Genomic DNA, 22,106 nt, shown 5'->3' with positions numbered 1-22,106 from the left:
ACAAAAAATACATCAGAACATGGAAGGGTGGATATCATAGCAAGCAGTGTGAAAGGACACATACTATAGTACAGCAATGCCACTTTGGGACAGAACATCAGAAGTGATGGGGACATAAGACAGTATAGCACAGACCTGCCAAAACATCACAATGTGCCAAATTCCTCAAAACAACCCTGTACCACTCCACCACAATATATGGATACTTCACCATCAACATACTAAACATACATCGACATTGCATACCAATTTAACACACAATACAAAACCAAGCCTCCTGATACAACACAAAACTGGACAAACCATAACGCATCTGAATACATCATCCTAGAGAAGAAACAACTACACACCACACCTCCCTAACCATGTCAATCCACTCAGTACCAGACATGCAATCTAACCACACAGTGTTCTTGGTGGAGCAGATAATCCCTTGAAAGTGAAAACAGTAGAGATTCAACTAAGGCCAACAGCACCACGAAAAGCTAATTCGTACATGGGGGAATCTACCAAAGGTTGCATGTCCCAAAGAAAGGCCTGTAGGCCCATTAATGCACTCTGCATTTCTGTGTAACAGGACGAGCGGGGAGCAGGTTGCCAGACCCGCCCCACACTGAGATCTCCACAATCATCCAATCAGAAGCCAAAGAAAAGGAGAAAGCACAAGAACAGTAAAAATACATATGGACTACTTATGCCCAATAGATGCAAGAAATACATGCTGGAGCAACAGAGAAATACTCTCTGAGGATCGGACAACACAATTTCATTAGAGGTACAAATACACAGATATGGGTACAGGGTCACATAGTGCAGATCGAAGACATTAATCGCTTGACACTGAAGTCCTAGAGTCGTGCTGTGCATGGAGCAAGAGGTAGATAGGAAGATCAGTTGTGAGGAAGAGGTAGCCCAAAAGGAAGATCTATGCACTGGGAGGAAACTGGAGATTGCAGTCGCTGCTCCAGTCCAGACTTCTCAGGTTCAGAATATAAAACAAACAGTACTTGGAAATATTGATTTTATAATAATTCTTTAATAAAATATCTTTTATTTTATAGAAGCAGCACGTTAGTGAGAACACTGGCATCCACGTCCCCCAGAAAAGATGGATAATCCTTTGGTGTGTGACTGTGTCCTATTACTTCAGCTTATGAGCCTTAACTAAGGCAAGTTTGAGTGGTCAAGGTCAAAAATCCGAATGCTTAGGACAGGTGAGGAGCTGGGCTCTGTGAGGTCACCGGGTGGTGCTTTGGGGTCACAGGGCAAGGTCCTAGAAAGCCACTGCAAGGTAACTGGGAAGAAGGTCTCAAGGTTAGGAGATGAGAAGTCACAAGTGTGCGCTTTCGGAGAGTTCTGGAGCAATGCTCGGGGGAGGGTTTTAGGAGCACATGTTGGAAAAAGCAGGTGGTAGTGAGAAGGGACAGAAAGTCACCAATCCTGTGGAATCCCAGTAAAGGTTTACCTGGATCTCAGCTATGTGCAACGCTACATGTAAACACCAAATAAAAGCAATGCGCTGTAATCGCCGCTATCCCTAGACTTTTGTGCCACTGCACCCAAAACAGCATGGCACTGTGTGCCTCCTTACCTGCTAGAATGGCCTGTTGGTCATATCTCACTGTGGCAATCAACATAATGTGGCTGCTGTAACCCAAAGCAGGTGCCAGCCTGGCGCACTGCAGCGCAGATCACTGCAGAAGCCACAAGCAAGGCCCATATTCACATCTACAACCTCCATGAGCAAGGGGCCCAAGCACATCAGCAACATCGTGCACAACAGCAGCCTCCACAGGGGAAAGTGGCTATTCCGTAATTCTTGTAAAAGGATTTATATTCCATTTTCAGGTTGGAAAGTATTTTTTCCTTCCCATGAGGAAATTACATTAATAGGGCTATCTCAATATTAAACATGGATTTGTGCTAAAGGCAACTGTATATTATAGATGCTTTGTATTCTGTATCTGTATGTATTATGCATGCAACCAGATTTAAACTAGTCACTTCCTTAATGGTCTCCACTGCTGTCATTTACACAACATGGTGGACCAGTACAAATTGATGATCACAAGTTGGGGTGTTTGAAATATTTTTCGCACAGGTACAGGTCCGTTTGTTATAAATCAGGAGTTCTGTTATCAAGTATTAATATTGAGGTTTTAATAAAAATCCCAGGAGATTCTTTGAGCGGGGATGTTCCCTGAAGAGCTCCCAACGGAATGTTTTGTTATTCTAAGATGAGAGTTACTTCCCTCATAGGATAGGGTACTTTTAATTTAAAAAAAAAAACTTGTCAACGTCATAGAGTGTCATATTGACTCCACCTACGGTCGATGTCCATAGTAAAAAAACATCTGCATTTAAATCAATACCTCCGGATGCAACCAACAGAAATCATTGTTGAGATTTTCAGTGTTATCAACAAACTCTTGCATTTGGGATCAAATTAAAATGGAGTCATGCGACGGACGCACGAAAACCATGAGCCTCTTACGACTTTAAAAACCGCACAGATCAAATAGCAAAATAGCAAAATTTGCCAAGAAATGCCATGCAGGGTGTCATTCCAGCTTGAGCCATCCTGGAGTTATCTTGCCTCAATCAATAAGGATTTGGCACGTTTGCTGACCAAGACTGAGGGAGACAGTCTATGCCTTATCTCATGGGCTGTAAGATAAATGCTGCTTTAAATCATAGACATTTGAAGATAATGCTTCTCGGCTGGACCAGAGAAGACTGCAGTACCAAAGGATGCCAAAAAGGTGCCTAGAAGAAGTAGTTCCAATTGCCTGGAAGCCACATTTCAGAGAACTGTACCTGCTGGTTACAGGAGGAGCTGAACATAGCTAAGGTCTGAGCAAGAGGTGTGCTGGCTTCATGGTCATCTGGTGAACACTTCTGAAGAGCGTTCAACTCAACCCACCTGAAACATTTTTGTTTTGTGAAAAAAAGTTAAGGCTGAAACTTCACATTTCCCACCAGTTTCAATCTTTCATTGTTTCCCGACATCATCCACTATCAGTACAGCTGCTTTAGTGCAGATTACTGAAAGTCCTATATTGGTACTTTGTGACCCACCTCACAGAATTTATAGTTTAATGAACTTCCATAGACTTCTATATTAACATTAAGTGGCATGCTTAAAGCCCATTTACTTTTTATAAATATTCACAATTTTTAATACTAAGGGTCCATTTTTGAGTTTGGCAGAGATGGTATTCAGTGGCAAATGTGATGCAGTGCCCTCCCCGCCATCTAAATTTAGAGTTGTGTGGACCATCTCTATGCCAACATACTCTTCTGCGGGCCATCAGATGTCCATCTACCCTATTGAGAATGGGCAAACAAGTGGCAAATTCTCACTGTCCATGCTCAGTCAACGTTACCAAGCAAATCCTGTCCACTGAACTCTAAATTACGGACTAAGACTATCTTTTATGAATGCTCTTGTCTGAATTGTTCTCTGTTCTTCCACCTTTACGCTGGCTGTGCATATTGGTTTCAGTCTCCCCAGTACCATTTCTCAGGTTAAGCCTTGGAACTCGGCCTGCGTTGCTACTGGTGAACCAAAGAGTACCGCAAGGAGGCCCTCCGACCAGTCTTAACATGCAATCCTCTAGATGTGGCGCTGGGGGAACTTAGATAATAATGCATGATAAACATTTAGCCACTGTACCACTTGTGCACATTCAGATACCCAAAAGAGGTCAAGAAGTGATATTTTGAGCTCACTTGGTCGTGCTCTGGGGGTTACAGGTCACAGGTCAGGACTCAGCAAGTCGCAGAGAAATGCTTGTGGTCGAGAAAGTGAGAGAGTCCACAGGCAATGACTTTACAGGCCAGTGCTAGGTGACACAAAGGAAATGGTACTGGTGGTAAGGGGAAAGGACAGTGGCTATACAGGGGACAAAGGTCTCGAAAATGACATGGCAGTGTTCTGGGAGATTCCAGCATGGACGATTACAGTGAGGGAAGGACAGTGCTCAAAAGTCAATTGCCTGTGTTTTTTGGGAATCGCAGGGAGATCCCGTGGGCTGTCAGAAGGTTGCGTTCTAAGAGATCAGAGGTTGGTCCCCATGAGGTTGACAGGACGATTGTTGTACCTTTTGCTGATATCTGCCTCGATCTGAAAAGAAAATGAAACAGAGTCAGATACTGAAATATGTACGAGCAGATGAGAGAAGGAATATAACTGGATCTACAAAACACAGGACTGTGAATAGGGGGAAATATGGAAACAAATCCCTACAGAAAGAAACAGTGATGAACGAGAGAAGGAGTGGAACCTCAGGAGGAGGGGAACCACACTTAGGCACCATTATACGGCATGCCCTGTACCCGCACCATGCCTCAAAATGGGAGAAAGCACTATTGGGCAAACCACATTTACCAGTCAGTCTGTCAGCAGCCTGCCAATTCATCACCCTGGGGCAGATGCAGGGCTGCCATGAACTGCAGATTGAAACCCAAACTCTTGCATCTTCTGGCAAATGTTTATGCGGTGAAAGACTCAAGCCTGTTCCTTGCTCTGGTCCTTTCAGCTAGCCTTTCGCACTACGGGAACTGCAGTCGAGGCAACTCCTTGCTTTAGCCCCTAGATCCAGCTTCCTCTCCAATGTCAAGAGGCCACAGGCTGCAGGAGGGATTCCAACTGACTGCAGCAAGTCAGAGTAAAGACCTGCTTTGTCCCACTACCAGATGTTCATTAAGCATAGTTCAAGTTCCCATTTCAAGAAACGAAAGTCCTAATTGAGGGCCCTTGAACCTGTTTCTTTTTCAAACTGCAGCCTGGGGAGTCACATTTCATCCTATCTTTTTTATATTTCTCATTTGCATAAGAATTCTGCATATAACCTTGTAGCCCGAGTTACTTCATGGCTATACATCTTATAGGCTTTACGTCCTATAGGCAGTCTCTGTCCCTCCATTTGCTCTGCATTCCCCATTGACCAAGCTGTCTTTGCACAGTAATTCTCTATGACTCTGTCCTGCTTGGGTCTTCAAGTCTACAACCTCTGCAGCCTTCAGCTCACACCTGTCAGGCTCCTGCCATCCTACCTACAGGACTGGGTGATGTACGAACTCTTCAGGCTACTGCACTTGCTTCCCCCCATCCTGATGCATTGTCATGTCTTCTGTTTATGCTGAAACCATGCGTTATTTTCACCTGAGGATGCCAGTGAGATCCAAGGCTTGGAAACTCCTGGACAGAGATTCAATCATTGCGGTTCATAAAAGCTGATGGGTGTCTTCTACGACTCAGCGAGATTAACTGCTCCTTGCCTTAATGTGAGGAGTACTCCATTACATACAGATCGTTTCCCACAGATTATACAAATTATGACCTATGGTAGTTTGTTGTACTTTCTTATTGCCTTTCTGTTGGTTGTTGTACAGTATGTACTTTGTATTATACACCCTATGATAGTTTGCTGTACTTTCTTATTGCCTTTCTGTTGGTGTACAGTATATACTTTGTACAGGCACTGCCTAGTTCCAGATCAGTCTGTAGCTACCAGTCCTCTCCCTTCTTTAGCACCGGTACTGTGTTTCTCCTTACAGACTTCAAGCACTCCCTTTTGCGATAACCCCTTCTACTGAATTACCTTGTCCCCGCAGACAGCAGGTTCTCCCAGTCTCCTGGGTAGTCCATTCCCAACCCAGCATCAGTCATGAAAAACGTCCTTGCAAGCATTCCCTCAATTAAACATATCTATCCTACTATGAGCCTGTTCTGCGTTTAAGGCAGGCTATGCCACCTTTGTGTTGGCAACATTTGATTTTTCTGGGCAATTTTGGGATTATCTGTTTTTTTCAATCACAAAAAATAGAATCGGAAAAAGGTGGATTTATGGTTTGGCATTACGGGCTTCAGTTTAAACCCCATCAAGAGTCATATTGACTCTGCGTGCTGTCGATGCTCAAAAGGCACAATTCATGCAAACAACATGCTTTTCTGAACAAAACTACTAGGTGGTGGAATAATGCACAGCCTACATGCATGCCTACACTCACAACTATCTAGAGAGCTAAAATCCCAGGCAGGCAGAGTCCAAGCTTAGGCTGTAGGGATATCTTGCATGTGCAATCTCAAAAATATTGGGTGGGAGGCTAAAGAGAAAGTTTAGAGGGGAGGTACCATCTAGACACCATGACTGTCCAGCTCACACCCAACACCTACCAGTCTCTGGAGTTCCTTGGTCCTCTGTATCAGGAGGTCCAGTCGTGGCTCCAGCGTTCCCTGCTCCTGTAGCGCCTCTTGTCTTCGCTGCACCATTAGCTCCTTCTTCACCTCCAGAAGCTCTCCTTGCTTCAGCCTCTGTCGTAGACGCTCACACACACGGTCTACGTACCTGCAAGTAAGAGGCACTCCTGTCAAGATGCTCATCTTTGCATGTACTTCTCCATCTTAAGCCAATCATTCACGCCCTCTGGAAATTACAATTTATCTAGAATCATCTTACTAAAAGTGGAGATGGGCGAAGTGCTTGAATGGTCAGTGCAACTAGATATGATCACATGTCAGCACTCGGCCAAAATAAATAATTTTCCTACCACAAAGATACCTGCACCCTGTTAATGATTTAAAAACCAGAACATTTCCTACTCTTTTAAATTCCAAACAAGAAGGCATGCCAATTATGAACATAGGACACATTCATTGCTCCAGATCCCCTAATATATAACAGAGAAATAGAGAAATTATTAATTATTTAAAACAAGATTTTCTTGAGTGAGGGTCAATTCAGCCAGGGAGGCGCTAAAAATTTTCTTTTATATTTCCAGCTGTCCATTGTTTATATCTAAGAACCAGTCTTTCTGGCTCAACATTCAACAATAACAGAAGCATATATAGGGTGAGCCTGGCACTGAAATTTTCAAGGTGTTCATCTGCATTGATTGAGTAATCAAGTGCCTCGAGTGGTATTTAAGATAGCTACGCATATTTTGGGCTTTGCATCATTATCCAGTCTCACCACACAGGCAAGCGAAGGCCATCACAGTCTGAAGTTTTTTCCCCCAAGTGTGAGTGAGCCACTCACACAAACTTCAGCTGAAACAAACACTGACTATGTATGCAGTACGAGGGGCTCAGTCTGGAGTAAGGGAAGTTTGGATACTGAGGTACACACCCCAGTGACCATTTCACTTTAAACCTTCAATTACATGGTTAGTATACAAGTTAACTGTGCGATTACTGTCAATCTGTGTGAAGGCAACTTGTCTTCCACGAATGTCTACCCCCCACTGTAGATATGCATGATGGAACACAACACTGATCACTGGTAGAATTAACAGAGCAGTAGGCTCGCACACATATAGATGTATATAGTTAAAGGGGGACTGAAGGGTACCACGTTGATGTAGGCATTGTGCATTAACAGGAAATACATTTATGAGCAGAACTGATGCTTCATGCATACTGTATTGTGTCAGTGTCTTGGGGCAGCAGCCTTAGGACTCACTGGTGTCAAATGTTAGTGAATAACATGAGGGGATGTTACTGCACTGAGCATTAATTGCAGATGTGGAGAACTGAGGGCACCAGCAATGCAAGGTAAGAAAAGCTTCATTTGTGAAAAAAGAGCATTTTAAGGTTCTTCATGAAATGTGGAAAGCCAGGATTGAGAAACAGCAAGGAGATTTCTGAGGAGAGAGTGAGACAAGGGTTCCTTACGAATATATGAGCTTTCAGACAGAGAAATAGGTTGCTGAGCAACAAGTGTCTATGTGGACATATTGCTGCACTTCTGAGATCACATCAGCTGCATTTAGGAAGTCCCCTTAGTTTGAGCCTGGCTAGTAAAGCGCTTCCATAGTCCAGTCTACACTTCACTAGGTTCAGCAATAATGTCCTAAGGTCATTAAACATTTTATGTAAAACATGCACAGCAGAGACACCGGGTGTCCGAAGGAAAAACTGTATTTTTCATTTTTGGATCCAGATTCGTGGCACGCGAGATCCCATGTATTGCTACAGATACCACCCAGTTTTAGTTAATAACTTTGGAGGGGGAAATTAGATCAGTTTTAACTAGTTCAGATTCATACAGCTTTCTATTATAGCAAGACACTTTATTAGATGTGATATATCCTTGCCTGTTGTTACTCTGGACTCTGAACGTGATTGGAGGACTGTTAAATTGAGACGCTCAATCTGCCAATCATGGCTGAAGAGCTCTTTATCAATGCCGAAAAGTAATGGGGAACGGGACAGACAACTCCAGGATTCCATCTAGCGTCCATATAGTAGTTAGATTTAGAATGTGCGTTTGCAGCTCAGTAGGACCCAGTGGTGCAGACAGGCAGCGAACCAGCAATGCCTTTTATGGCATTGAGGATGGTCCTGTTGTGGCTTGTTACACTAGCTGCTGGAAGGCAGAGTAGAACCATGAGCAGCTCAGCTCGTTTGTTCATGGTGCACCTCTACACAGAGCATCACCGGCCACCTGTAGTGTGATCACACGACAACCCAGATACAATCAGAACTGATATGAACTGTTGCAGGAGCTCGATTTCCATAACAGACTGTTGATTGGGAGAATGTTTTATTGTTACCGATAAAGGAATGGTCTTAAAAGGATTTTTTTGAGCAGGAGATTACTGGTACAGTTAAATATTCCTGTTGGGAAGAGAGGCCAGTGTCATCCCAGAGTAGGGTGACTATGCTTAAGGCCGCTTCTGATCATAGTTCCAGTTGGGTTTAGCGGTGATGAAACTCCCCAAAGATAGCGCTGCTGAGGGATCTCTGAATCTGCCACTCAGAACCACCAACCCTTACATTGCACTGTTTTGTATCATGCACACAACACTTCACACCTCTGATGAGGTTTGCAATGCTCTCCTACTATGAAGTGTTACATAGAATGGAAGAGCAGATGCAGTAATGCAAGCAGATACTTACCATGCTCCATAAAGGACAGTGGGTTCCAACAAGTGATTTACTATGCAGGCTACCCAGGATTGACAGAGGCTCCTCTCAGAAGGTATGATAAACGACCAGAGAAAGATATACAGAGTCCACCTATGAGAGACACCAGCCCAAAACCTAAAGGCATGGTTAATCGAACAGACACTACAATATGGAGTCCACCAGGAGCAGTACAGGCCCCATCACCTGTAACGCTGATTAAACAATCAGAGAAGATTACATGGACCCATGAGCAATAAAGCCTAAACTCCGGAAGGCACTACATGAAAACCCCACGAGAGCAATACATGTTCCATATCACTGGAGACATGTTTAAGCAACATGAGAACACTATATGAGTTCACCAAAGAGTGGTACACACTTCCACCGCCAAACTCCAGAGACATCGTTAAGGAACCAGTGGATACCATATTGAGTTCACCCCTGAGTGGTACACGTCCCCTGCCCCTGGAAGCGTGGCTAAGCAATCCGAGAACTCTATCTGGAGTTGATAGAGCCATCCAGCCCCTGTAGGCACGGTAGGAGTTCTTGACTTTTCTATGCCTTGTGTACAAGACAGCAAAATTGTTTTCACTGCGTTTTAATTTAGACAAATTACCAAGACTTATCAGAGTTAGTTAATGTAAGTATTAGAAATTGCTTAGCTGCCCAGTTACCCCCAGATACACCACCACATTCTCCTCACCTTGGGGAAGCAAGAATCATGAAGAGATGCTGCATCCTCAGGCCCGTCAAACGGCCAATGAGATCCTTCACCAGGCATGCCATGGCGGTTACGCTCTCAGTCGTCTGACCTTGAAGGATATTGGGGGCAAGCTGGAACTGACTGACGGACACCACATCAGCTTCTTCCTTCATCTCTGCGAGCCGCTGTGACAGGAAGACCTCGAGCTAGTAAAGAGTGAATATCAGGATCAGATGAATCACCCACACACATTCCATCTCTTTATCCCATTTTTGCTGTTGTCATTTACACAGCAAAGACCATAACTGCATCAACCATCAAGAAGCTATTTATCCCATTTTTGTTGTTAATTTCATTTATACAGCAACCTTCAAGATGCCCGTCACTTATCCCGTCAAGAACAAGAGACTGTCTATGGCCCTGAATGTGAACCACTTATGCCATTAAGCGGTGGGGGCTATGTATGACCCCGAGGTGAATCCATTTGGCTTTTAACAAATAAAAAAGACTGTGGGATGAAGTAATTATATAGTATTGGGTGGTCTAGGACAAAATGTGTTCTCATTTCTTTATTTAATCCGTAGTATAACCTTATTTCTTATCTTGTCCAGATGACATCAGATGAAAACCCAGACAGGTATGATGAACAGAAGAGGAATAGAAAAATGAATGTATGCAACCTTCCACATACCATGCAGCAGCAAGACATTTCATAACCTGTACTCCACCGCAGCACAAAACAGTGCAGCAGTAGCAGAGGGCGAAATGTCTGTCATGTGGCAACAGAACACAAAGCCGCAGTGGGCACCTCAGTATGGAAAAAAAATAATAGAAGTTGGGATACGGGGTGGGCCACAAAGGAAACAAAATCCATATGTGTTGTGGCCCCCTTCCTTCCAACAATGCAGTGCAGGTCAACGAGCCGCACTTGCCAAAATACATAGAGGGAAGCGGGATATCAGCATAAAACACAAGCAATGGAAACACCAATTGATCTGGCCTTGGCAAGCTGGAGCAAATGTTGCATTTTGTTTTGTTTTTTTGCCACAAAAAAATTAAAACAACATTCCTTGTCCTAAGTGTAGCTTCTTTATGTTTGTGATAAAAATTAAAATAAAATTCACTGAAGCGGCTGGTTTACTAGTAACTTTTTTTATGAGAAAGTTCTCTTTATTGAATTTTGGATCGCAAACTTACTCCTGCCTACATCCTCAGGCTGGCAGGGTGACATAGAAAATTCAAACAAATATCCACAAAAGCATTTGCCCCTCCTATCCACCCTTACAACCCAACTATCCCCGCTCCACCCTTCAGTATCTGGCTAGGTGATGACTTTCACCCTCTGTATACTCCAAGAGCAATAGTGAAGGCACGCTCCGTATCAAATAAGGGAATGCAGTCCTTGGATTATCCATTTACAAGGGTTCCTGGGGTTTGTGCACAGATTCCTAATCCTCTTCAGATACTTGGAACCCACATTTCCCAGGATTCCGATAGGTGTAGTGATAAACCAGGTCCCCACTGCGTTTCCAACACTTTACCCTTATGCTGGAGTACCAAAGAATTGCTTTCGCTATAGATTATTTCCCGCACCTTGTTTAGCCATTTCCCTGCCGTCATCTTAGCTCTTCCCATGCCGCCAGAATGACCTGTTACGCCGCACCCAATAACACCGGAACCAATTTTCGACCTCGGTGGCTCGAGTGGATACAAAAGTTCCATGGAAGCGTTTCTTTAAGCGTTGCACTTGGTCCCTCGACACCTTCGCCCTCCGATATGCAGAGTTCCATTCTTCAGGGGTCAAAGTTCGCACCAGCTCAGCCTCCCTCCTCTTCTGCTCAGGTGTTTTCCCACAGAGCTCAGTAGGAACGTGTACGTTTCGGATAGTCTACGTTTGCCGCCAGATCTGGTTATAAGAAGTTTCTCGAAAGGCAACAGTGGGCAGCTTGCAGCTTTCTTACTTGAGCTATGCGCCACCCAGCGCCTAACTTGCAAATTACCTGTGGTTTTCCCATTCTGTGACTTTTTTTTTTTTTAATAGCAAGCCATTAAACTGTGCCGTGCAATTTACTTTTTTTTATGAATCACATAAGATTAACTCACTACTTAACCAAGCATTCAAATCTAGTGCAGCTATAATGTGAAAATGGCACTTAAAGATTTTATAGCAGCTTTAAAAAGTGGCTGAAAATAAATCGCCATCTAACTGGGCACCAGTACTGAAATCAAAATAAATAGCTGGTATTTAATAGTAATACATTTAGAAAAAGTATTTTATGAATCATCTTTGTCACTGAAGAGAAATGTACTATTTGTTAGGTAGATGTGAACAATGTGCAGTGGCTTTGTGTAGTCACTGAAAGTGAAGGAAGCCAAAAGGAAAAGCAAACTGACCCACTGCGCCATGTTGCATGCTGTGGTGAGCTGAAACAAAATGTGAATGACAATTTAATTGATCAGTGGATTAGTCCCGCTGACTAAAAGCCTCTCTATTTTTTTATTTTTTTATATTAGTCTGGAGAGGCAGCTAAGGCTAAAGACCATACCAAAAAAAGGTTTAAAAAAAAAAAAGATATTAGGCGGGGAACTTATGCACACCAAAAAACTGTGCAAACCAGGCAACTGTGAATGTTTTGTGAAGTATGAAGTATCCTAGAATGACAAGCATTGGCAAAGCCAACAGGTCTCGGCAATGGCCGAGCTTCAAGCTTTTTGCATTGTCAATGTCAATACTTTTTACCCGTATGTTTCTGTAAACTGTAAACTTCGCACTTGTATAGTGCACTACTCACCCGTTAGGGTCTCAAGGCGCTGTACGCATACCGCTATGGAACCCCTCCTGGCTTTTCCCTGTGAGGTGCCCGCTCCTGGGCACCCCCAGGGTGAAGCCAGGCATCCAAGCGCTGTTGGGGCCGTTGTGGAGATTAAGCAAGCTATTGCCCAGAGTTACAGAGTGGGACCCATTAATTAGAATAGGCACCAAGGCGAGAACTATCTGGTCCAAGGGAATTGAGCCCAAGACCTGCCCAGGTGGGACTTGAATCCTGGTCCTGGGCCAGATCTCTGCTTCAGGGTCTGCTGCTCTAACCATTGTGCCACACTTCTCCACTGCTCCACTCCACTTTCTGCAGTTGCGGATGTGTCATGTATGCCTGTGTTCAAATGTGAGGGGGTGCATGTTTGTGTATGTTTACACACAGACACATGGTTGTGTTATATAGCAGTGCTAGTGTGTGATTGGGTGTCATTGGGCTGCCTGCGCATGCGTGTTTTGTGAGCCCAGAGGCACAATCTGGGATTGGCCGCTAGACAGGGACATTCCAGATGAACTGTGTTTTTTCTTTAAGGTATCTGCAATGACTCAGCTATATGCTCAGGGCTTGCTTTTAATGCTTCTTTTGTCATCTGCTTAAAGCTGCACGTGTTGTATCCCAAAGTAACAGAAAATATAATCTATAGTGTATGTGGTAGACATGACTGACCTGGTCGGGTTCATGTTCATATTGCGCATTTTTTGTTTGAAGAGATTCACTTATTTTCTCTTTTTGTTATATTGTTGGTATTTTGCAACTAAAGTTAATGATGTCGATACACTATGCAATCGGCATGTCTATTTGGGATTACTATCTCATGTTCCCTTACATGGCACCATCGACCCATATACAATGCCATCAAAGTATGACTTTTGCCTTAAATATATATAATTAGACCTTTTGATAATCACACAAATATATTACAGTTCCACGTACAATGACTTGAAATTGTTGTGTGCGACACAGTGAGACAACTTGAGATTGTTGTGTGTGATATATATATATATATATATGCATAATTTTAGTCTGTTGTTAAGTTTGATTAAAATTAATACTCTCGGGGGGAAGCCTATAAGCAAAAAAAACAGAAAAGGAAGGGGAAAAAAAAACCATAATATTGAACCTTGGTATTGACATAAAGGTAGAGTTATGTTTCACACACCTGCAGAGGTTTAAAATGTCTTCTTCCCTCTTCGGCTGATCCATTTGCCATTATGGGGTGTCCAACACCTAAACTCGAATTATCCCATCTCCTGTCCCCAATTTACTAGAACAGTCTGTTAATTGAGACTAACATCTATTGCTCATTATTAATAATTTAGCGGATGTTATTTGCCAGTCACTTTATTTAGCGCTTCTGGGTTTCATAATAAGCAATTTCACAGCCAAACATATGTTAGGAGTCATTTAGGAGTGGGAGCTACCGCGAAACCTGTAATGTGATTTAGGATTGGAGTACTGTGGCAACTCAACTACTCCTACTGTGCCACACAGGATTCCAATGTGCTTCTTTGGTTGCATCTTCACTGCCTCTCTCCGAGCAGTCGTTCCTCCAACAGTCTACAGATGCCATGTAGTGACCTCCTAGTGTTTGTATAAAGCGTTCTAACACCCTTCTATCATGTTTGCGCTATATAAACTTTAAATAAAATCCTCCTGAGTGCAATGCAGCAGGGCTAGTGAGTATGGGGCCAGGACCAGAGAAGTGGCTAATGGTAACACAATGATCTGTAACTATTTTGTTGGCATTTAACATTCAGGTTAATGCATATAAAATGTAGAGCACACCTTAAATGAAAAATAAATGCAAGGTAAAAGAATCAGTAAGAAATGTACCTCATGAAAGCCCATTTGATTATTGCAGAGGTTTAAGTAACCAGACAGTTTCCGGACTGAATCCTGCTTGGCGCAGTGGAGAAAAGTGACATATTTTTAGTGCTACGAGGCCCCAGGTTGTGACTGACAGCACTGTGAATAGGCAAGTGCATAGAAGCCAACAGATCTGATTCATGTGGGAAACCCTAGAATTTTTAAGGCAACACTGGTTTAAGAAGTCGGTGACTGCACAGTGACCGCAAGCACACATGCACCATACACCGGCTGAGCATTAATGGATGTGATCAACTACACCAAAAAAACCCTGATCGCAAGAGGCGAAGAGGGCAGGGGTGCTAAGAAAGAGAATATGGAATAAAGAACTGTGAAAAAGTGAGGCACTGTGTGAACAAATGCGCTCGAACACCGGGGCATGCACCCACAGAGACACAGAGGACAGTTGCTTCCACCTCCACAGTGACCCCCCTTCTTGGGCAGAAATGGGCACCTGAAGGAGGCTAGGGGCAAATGAATGCGCAGCTCGCATTTCTAAAAGTAACACAGCATAAGAGGCTTTGTTTTTTCAGTAAAAATGTTCCTTGAAATGAAAGCCTGGCGGTCGATTGCAACAACGGACAATGGGAGGAAGGCGAGGGGGCAGGGTATTGAGAAACAAGCAATGGGAAAAGGGGCACCAGGTGCTACGAAACAGGCTCTGAGACAAGAACACAAGCAATGTATGACATAGGAGGAGGGTGGGAAGACAACGGATAGTGCAAGGGGGAGGGGCGTAGAAGAGGGAAAACTAAAAAGAACTGTGCAATTAAAAACAGTAGCACTCTTGAAAAGCGCTCATAAAGAACTAAAAAAGTAGTCCAAAAATAATGCCTTAAAATGGCCGCTGCGTATGTTTAGCAGTAATTGGTCACTGCTCTCTGGGAGAGCTAAACCCTGTAAAGGCACAACGCGTGCATATCAAGTAGAAATGGGGAGAACAAATAATGGAGCGACAATGAAGCCAGGAAATCGGAAGCCCACAAACTACATTCAACAGGTCTCTTTCTGAGACAGAGCATGCGCTCTGTCTAGCGCATAGACCTCAAAAAACGAATAGAAAAACAGGAAAATAAAAATGACAAGAAACGAGTATTCTAAGGACGGGTTTAATTTCTGACAACAATAAGAAGGCATTTTGCAACGATTTCAAATATAGCTGCGCTCTATGCTTTCTTTAATATGATGGGACACACATTGACTTTAAGCACATAAATGACGGTGATCAGTTTAAAGTGGACCGCAGAATACTGGTCACAGGTACCACACTACCAATAAGGATCTTCCTAGGGTTTCTACTATACCGATGTTGAGGTCCTGTTGAAAGCACTATATGTGTCTAAATGTGCGGAAACATAGCACCCATCTGAGAGTTAACTCAATATTATGCTGTAGAGTTCTATGTTCTTAGTCAGTGTTGTCATAAATAAAGGAACGTGTGATACCACTCTAAACGTTTCAATGAGCGCAGGGTACTTGCTTAACGTAGCAAAGAGCTTGCCAATGAGTAAAATACACTCGTAGTTCCAGGTTCAGCCAGATACACAGTATTAAGGCAGCAACAACAGCGTTGTTTTTGATCAGAAGCAGAAGTAAGAGAAAGGACCAGGTCCCCCATTTGTATGGCATTTGCATGTGCTTTGCTAGGTCTGATGTTGACGCTTTGATAAGCGCTGTTTAGAAGTATGGAAAGGGTGTGTTACCTGGGCTTATGAGGTACCTTCTTTTTATCTGCCATTCCTCACTTCTTGTCTTTTCCTTTTTTTTTAGTCTATGTGTATTCCTGTTCCTCTTACTTACCTCTATTGGCTTCCATCTCTTGGCTTCATCTAACATCATTTGGACAAGAGATGATATAAGGATATAATGTGGATTAAATCAAACCATGAGAACTTTTTGGTTTCTTCCTCGTTGAGGATATCAAAGATGCCCCAATACTTTAAAATGACTCCACCCCAGGCCATTTTGTATTTAATGTGTTATGGGGAGCAACATGGAGTGTGCAACCCTGTCTTCCTCTGAGATACACATTAGCGTTTGAAAGGCCACTGTCACATTTTACCCCACATCATCACTTACCTCCAAGAGCTCGTCGATAAACTGACTGCGCGTCTCTGGGTTTTGCAGGATAGTCAGAGCATCAGGGCCACGAGCCACACCGTCTGGGTCTAAAGAGGGCAGGAGTATAGAAAGGATTGAGAGGTGAGAGAAAATAATGAGGAGAGGCAGTGACTTAATGAAACTTGAGGTGCCCCCCCTGCAAAGTACCTTGAGGGGGGCCCCATCACCCCCAGACCCAGGCAGGTGCCTGCCACCCGTGCACAGTGTACTGTGCTGGGGGCCTCCTGGAGCTTGCAACACCCCCCCACCGCACCGCAGGGGCCTTTGTTACGCCACTGAGGAGAGGGGAAGTAAGAGTAACATTGAAAGAGTAATATGAAAGTGAACTTCAGGTGGCCAACACACTGTAGCTGGAGCAAACTCCGATAAACCTACTCTCATCAGGAATACGAAGTGCCATAAAATCCCAAGACTCATGACTGACAACCAGCACATCTGTGTGTGACGTCAGTCACCTTGAAAGCACATTAACCTGCTCTCGTCATCACTCAGAGCACCAGTCGCATAGTACAGGTGCCAAGAGTCCTAATGCAAGCAGGGGACAAGGCCTCTCATTCCTTGGCTCGTAATAAAAAAAAGAAACTATAACTGGGGTGCAGTAGCACCCAAACACTTGGGCCCCCAATGCCACTGCACCTGCTACACTATAGATAGTTACGCCTCTTGTTGAGGATTTGGAAATACATATCAACTAGGTTTTGTTTTTTTAAAATATTTTAAAAGATTCTCTTGTGCAGCAGTTAGGAAATACATTACTTAATATGGTTACAAAGCTATTCTCTAGCGTACTTTATATTTAGGACACTAGGGTACCACCCCCCTCTTACCACTAGATCTGAGCTCATGAAGGAGAATATTTGGTATTATTAACCTGTCAAGTATGCATGTACAGGCCATGAAACATACTCACTTTGCGTTTAAGTGTGGGCACTAGATCGGCTGTCTGACGTGCATCGAGGCCAGAGTAAAGCTCTCCCTCCAGGTGCGTTACTGACGCTCCATGCTGCTGCGTTTTCAATAATTACAAACTACTGAGCATGTCGGTCAAGCACCTTTCATTAAAGCCCTTTCCGTCTGATCTTTTATAGCACCAGCATCCTTTGGGGGTCATCCATGCCACGTAACAGGCAGGAGCAGGTCACTGCTGGCGTTAGCAATCACACGGACCATGCTGAGAAGACAGACTCATCCACCGTTAAAGCCTTCCCTGGGGGGCGCAGCGCAGGGCCTTCCAGCCTATGCGGCATAGGGGGCTCCTATTCAGCCAATGGATGTCTGACAGAGATCGGAAGATGTTGGAGGGGTAGGGTAAGCGTATGACACTCTTGCGGGGAGAGGGGGGCAATATTTTGCATCACGCCACTGCCTTCTCTAGTTCTATCTGCAACCTTCGCTGGATTGCCGATTGACAGTGTGGCATTCTCATCAACATTCAGTCCTACGTTTTGAGCTGATATAGCACGCAAAGACTTTATTTGTATATGTAGCTAAAAAGGTGGTCTTTCCTTAACTAGAGGCCATATTTAGGAAAAAGCCATACTTTTGCACTCTGCATCGATCATACGTTCATATTGTACGTAATTTCGCCATCTAGTGGTAGAGCGCTGAATGGCATCTGGGTTAACCACCCTAAAAATAGCGCACGTGAACCATACATTGCCACAAACGACTCACTGTGATGGCGTCGACCCGCACTGGCAGATATGAGATCAGGGCGAAGAGTTTTGTCTAGTTTTGGCTGGAGAAAGAAGTCTAACTCCAGCTCTCCAGAGCTAACACTCACCAACTTAACCACTAGAACTAGGTCTGCACCTTTCCAAGAGAAAAATACGGGCCCTTTGTTGTTGGTTTAGGAGCCCGCAAAGACCTGGACATAATACTAAATAGGATTTTAAACAAAATCGTATATATTCAGTTGTAACGTCACTTTTCTTTGTTTTCTTTATTAGCTAAGAATTATGAACACAGCTCTGGAACGCATTTAAAAGTCCTTTCTATTTATATTTGCTGTATGAAGTACGCACAGATAAAGGCTAAACATTCTTAAAGAGATTGGGCTTATTTTTATACTGACCACAACATTAAAATACAAGTGGTGCCGTAGAAAACCGGCCAGGTGGTAACTAACTAGAGTAAACAAGCATTTGCAATGCACTAGGGTCTCGCATTTGTCGGAGTTACAGCTATTCCCAGTTGTAAACTCCCAACTGGATTTTTCTTGCATTAAAAAAAAAAAAAAAAAAAACGCGATTGCGCTGCTACAGTTCACTCGTAATAATACCTATCAGCAAAAGAGCAATTATGAATGTAATCGGCAAAAGTGCAATTAACTGTGTAACAGGGTCGATAGTATGCAAAGCGTTCGACTTCTGCCCAGCGAGATCGCGCTGCGAAAATAGAGAAAAAGTAGTCCACAAACCTGACGGGAAACAGCGAGCCTCGCATGTTTTCTGTACTTGATCGCTGCGCTCGCGGAGGGCTAACCACCGGAAAAGGCATAACGTATGCGTGCCTTCCACTAATCAAAAGCGAGCAGATTCTAACAGGCAAGCCAACGTGCCAATGAAAGACACTGATGTGACGTCGACGGGGCTCCGAGCCCTTTCCTAATACCTAAAGCGTCTGGCTAGCGATACGCATGCGCAAGCGCATGCGACGCAGGCTCGACCCTCATAAAAACCACGAGCCGGACTGGATTCAAACCGTAATCAGCTGGGCAGTCTGGTGAATGATGGGGTTGCAACTTTCCCACAGAAAAATAGTCCATTTCTTTTAGTTCCGAAGCAGCACTAGGACACATTTTAAAGTGATTGCTTATTATATTTACTGTTTTATGTACTGATGATGGGAAAATATCAGCTTTTGGGGATTTTTCTATTTTTTTGTACCGACCAGGACATTCAAAGTCTGGTCATACGGATATAAACCCGGCCAGGTGGCAAACCTAGTCGCAATACATCTCAAAATTCAAGCTGACATAGTCAAACAAAGCAGAATTCTACAATGTCTGTTATTTTTTTTAGTTAGTGGTACAGAAATGGGTAAGGAGAACTATTTTTTCTCTACGCAGGGTGCCCCCTTTAAAGATAAGCTACATAAAGTCAACATAGGTGCAAATCCTTGCAACCTGCTATAAAAGCACTTCGTATAGTGCATGCATACAGGCGCTATCGCTGTAACATGCCATATTTTATAGCCGAAAGGCCACGTTTCTTTTCTTCGTATACAAAGAGCTGATACTCATCAGGAATCGCATGAAGCAATTCACAGATGGCCCCATATGTTTTCAGCCTATGTTAGCCTAGAAATAAGGTCCGTATGGTCACCTGACAATATTCTGCAATTATGATGTAGTTAGCGACATAATTCGTACTATCGCGTCAATAGCTTTGAATATCCTGGAGGGCCATCTCTGTACATCGCTGCTTGGGTTTAAAATATGTGCCATAGATGCACTGCGTTTCTAAAAGAACCCCAAACTGTGCAGTGGACGTACGTGTCACTATCATCTATAAGAAGAGTGTGCAGCAAATTGAACAACTTCCGCTTGACCCTCCTCAGTGCACTAACTATTGCTCAATCAGTGGAATGCCACATAATCCTGGAAAGTGCCCCACAAATGACACAATTATATCAGAAACAATAGGGGAAGACAGGGAGCCAAGACATGGGTCAGTGGGGAAGGTGGTTAGAGTCCAAGTCTGGAGCGCTTCCAGGGTGTTTCCTTTGGTGAACATGTCGAAATTAGAGCTGGAAAAACTGTTACTGGTTGGGCAACAACTCAGCAGTAGGCAAGACTTATTATTAGTAAGAAGGCCACTGGATGTGCTCGTGCAAATCGGAGAGTGTAGTTAAAAAGATACTGCTGAAATGATACCACCCTTTAGTGGTATTTACTCTGGATCTATGTACCAATCTCGACTTTAATATCAATGTCCTAAAAAAGGTTTGCCTTTTTATAACTGAATTGTTTTACACTTTTTTATTGTCCAAGAGAATGAAGGCCTTCTCGTGTGCTTGCTCCGTTTTTTGAAATATGTGGAGAGCTCTAACCTGCACTGAATCTTGTGGTACCACCTTCTTTTTTTTTTATAATTCCTCCTTTTTTAACTCACTTGTTCCGTCCCTAACTCTTTATTCCCGTATTATAGCAAAAAAGGTTTAGCTTAGCACTCTTCCAAGAAGGTCCAGGAAACACACTCAAAGATATGGATTCGGTATTTGCTTGGCTGCTTGTCCATCTTCATGTTATGACTGGATTCCAGATATATTAATTGTTGTAGGACTGACAAACTAACTAAACAAGCAGTGACTTTACTCACCAGCACTATTGCCAGTGAAATTAAATCTCTGCCTATCTCCACGTAGTCGCACGTGCATTGTGTGGCCGTTGTTATGACAGGTCATGCCAGCGGGAGGGACACAAGACAGGCTAGTATGCAATGCAAGAGATAAGGCGATGGGCGAAATGGCTTCTGAAAGCGTACATGTACACCAACAGGGTTTTAAGTAACTGCACTTATCTACAGTAACATTGGTAATACTGATTTACCAAAACAGCAGGGATAGCGGAGGTGATGTCCTCCACCATTTGAGCTTAATAACATCAAAGGAAGTGATATCATATGACCTTAGGCCCAGAACCAAGTGAGTGATGCCACAAGATCTTGATCCTGATGGCATCTCAATAATTTATGTCACTGAAGTTTAGTGTATACCTCAAAGAGAAAATATATTGCTAAATCTCACGGAGATACATCAAAATGAGTTTAAAAACCAACAGTGGTCATGAACAATGTTTTTGGCTTGCTTTAGTACTCATCGTTAATACGTTTTGATTTATGAGCACTTGCAAGGAACTATTACACAGAGGTGACAATTCTGTTAAAACACACAAGTTGTCACGTATTCACAACAACAGAATGTGGCAACAAGTTTAACATGCATTTGCAATGCAATGGGTCTCGCATTATGCAGAGTGGGAGCTATTAGCGTTGTAAACTCCTAACCGACTTTTCTTGCCACATTTAATGGGGGAAAAAAAACAAAAAACGAGCGCGCTTATCGCGCTGCAAAATAAAGAGAAAAAGTAGTCCAGCAACCTTACGGAAAACATGAAGCCTCGTACGTTTCCAGTTGTGTACCAGTGTGCTCTCGAGGAGGGCTAAACACCGGAAAAGGCATGACGTATGCATGCCTTTCACGAATGAAAACAAGCGGATTTAAAAAAAGGCAAGCCCACAAACCAATGAATGTGACTGACGTAACATGGGCATGGTTAAAATCCCCCTAAAGAGAGATTAGAAGATGGACAGAGCGCTTTGCGCTCGCCCCTAAAAATGTGTATATTTCCTTTTCTGTTAATATTATCTTGCATTCTAAACGGTGCACTTCAGAATGTATTAAAAAAAATGAATTTATCTTCCAGAGGAAGCTACAGAAAATAAACAGTAGTCACCAGACATGGTTTACCGTCTGTTCTCGGCACTGCTTTTGCCACATCTGGGACGCAAAAGCAGCGTCAGGGGCTGTGGACAGCAAACCAGAGGTGGCCAATGCAAACATGCATATGCCCAAGGTGTGCCGCATATCAGCACAATAGTACCTCACTGTGTCATGTGGCAGATGCTCACACTGTCAGAGCCCCTGCTTAATTAAGCCTCTAGAGAAGTGTGTGCTGCACTCT

At 43.5% G+C, this 22,106-nt stretch overlaps 1 protein-coding gene across 1 annotated transcript in view; it reads right to left on the bottom strand.

Annotated features, from left to right (window-relative positions):
• Positions 1-1,016: 1,016 nt before the first annotated feature.
• Positions 1,017-22,106, bottom strand: part of CDK5RAP3 (CDK5 regulatory subunit associated protein 3) — a 40,329-nt gene continuing 19,239 nt past the window's right edge. The window contains exons 11-14 of the mRNA XM_069237524.1: positions 16,379-16,467; positions 9,618-9,823; positions 6,182-6,353; positions 1,017-4,126 (exon numbers count right to left, since the gene is read on the bottom strand). Of these exons, the coding sequence (XP_069093625.1) occupies positions 4,061-4,126; positions 6,182-6,353; positions 9,618-9,823; positions 16,379-16,467 (533 nt within the window). The 3' untranslated portion in view covers positions 1,017-4,060. The remainder of the gene's footprint in view (positions 4,127-6,181; positions 6,354-9,617; positions 9,824-16,378; positions 16,468-22,106) is intronic.

This window comes from Pleurodeles waltl, chromosome 6, assembly GCF_031143425.1.
Source record: "Pleurodeles waltl isolate 20211129_DDA chromosome 6, aPleWal1.hap1.20221129, whole genome shotgun sequence".
NCBI classification, from domain to species: Eukaryota; Metazoa; Chordata; class Amphibia; order Caudata; family Salamandridae; genus Pleurodeles; species Pleurodeles waltl.
Note: the sequence above shows the minus strand (reverse complement) of the source record. Positions and strands in the feature narration are given on the sequence as shown.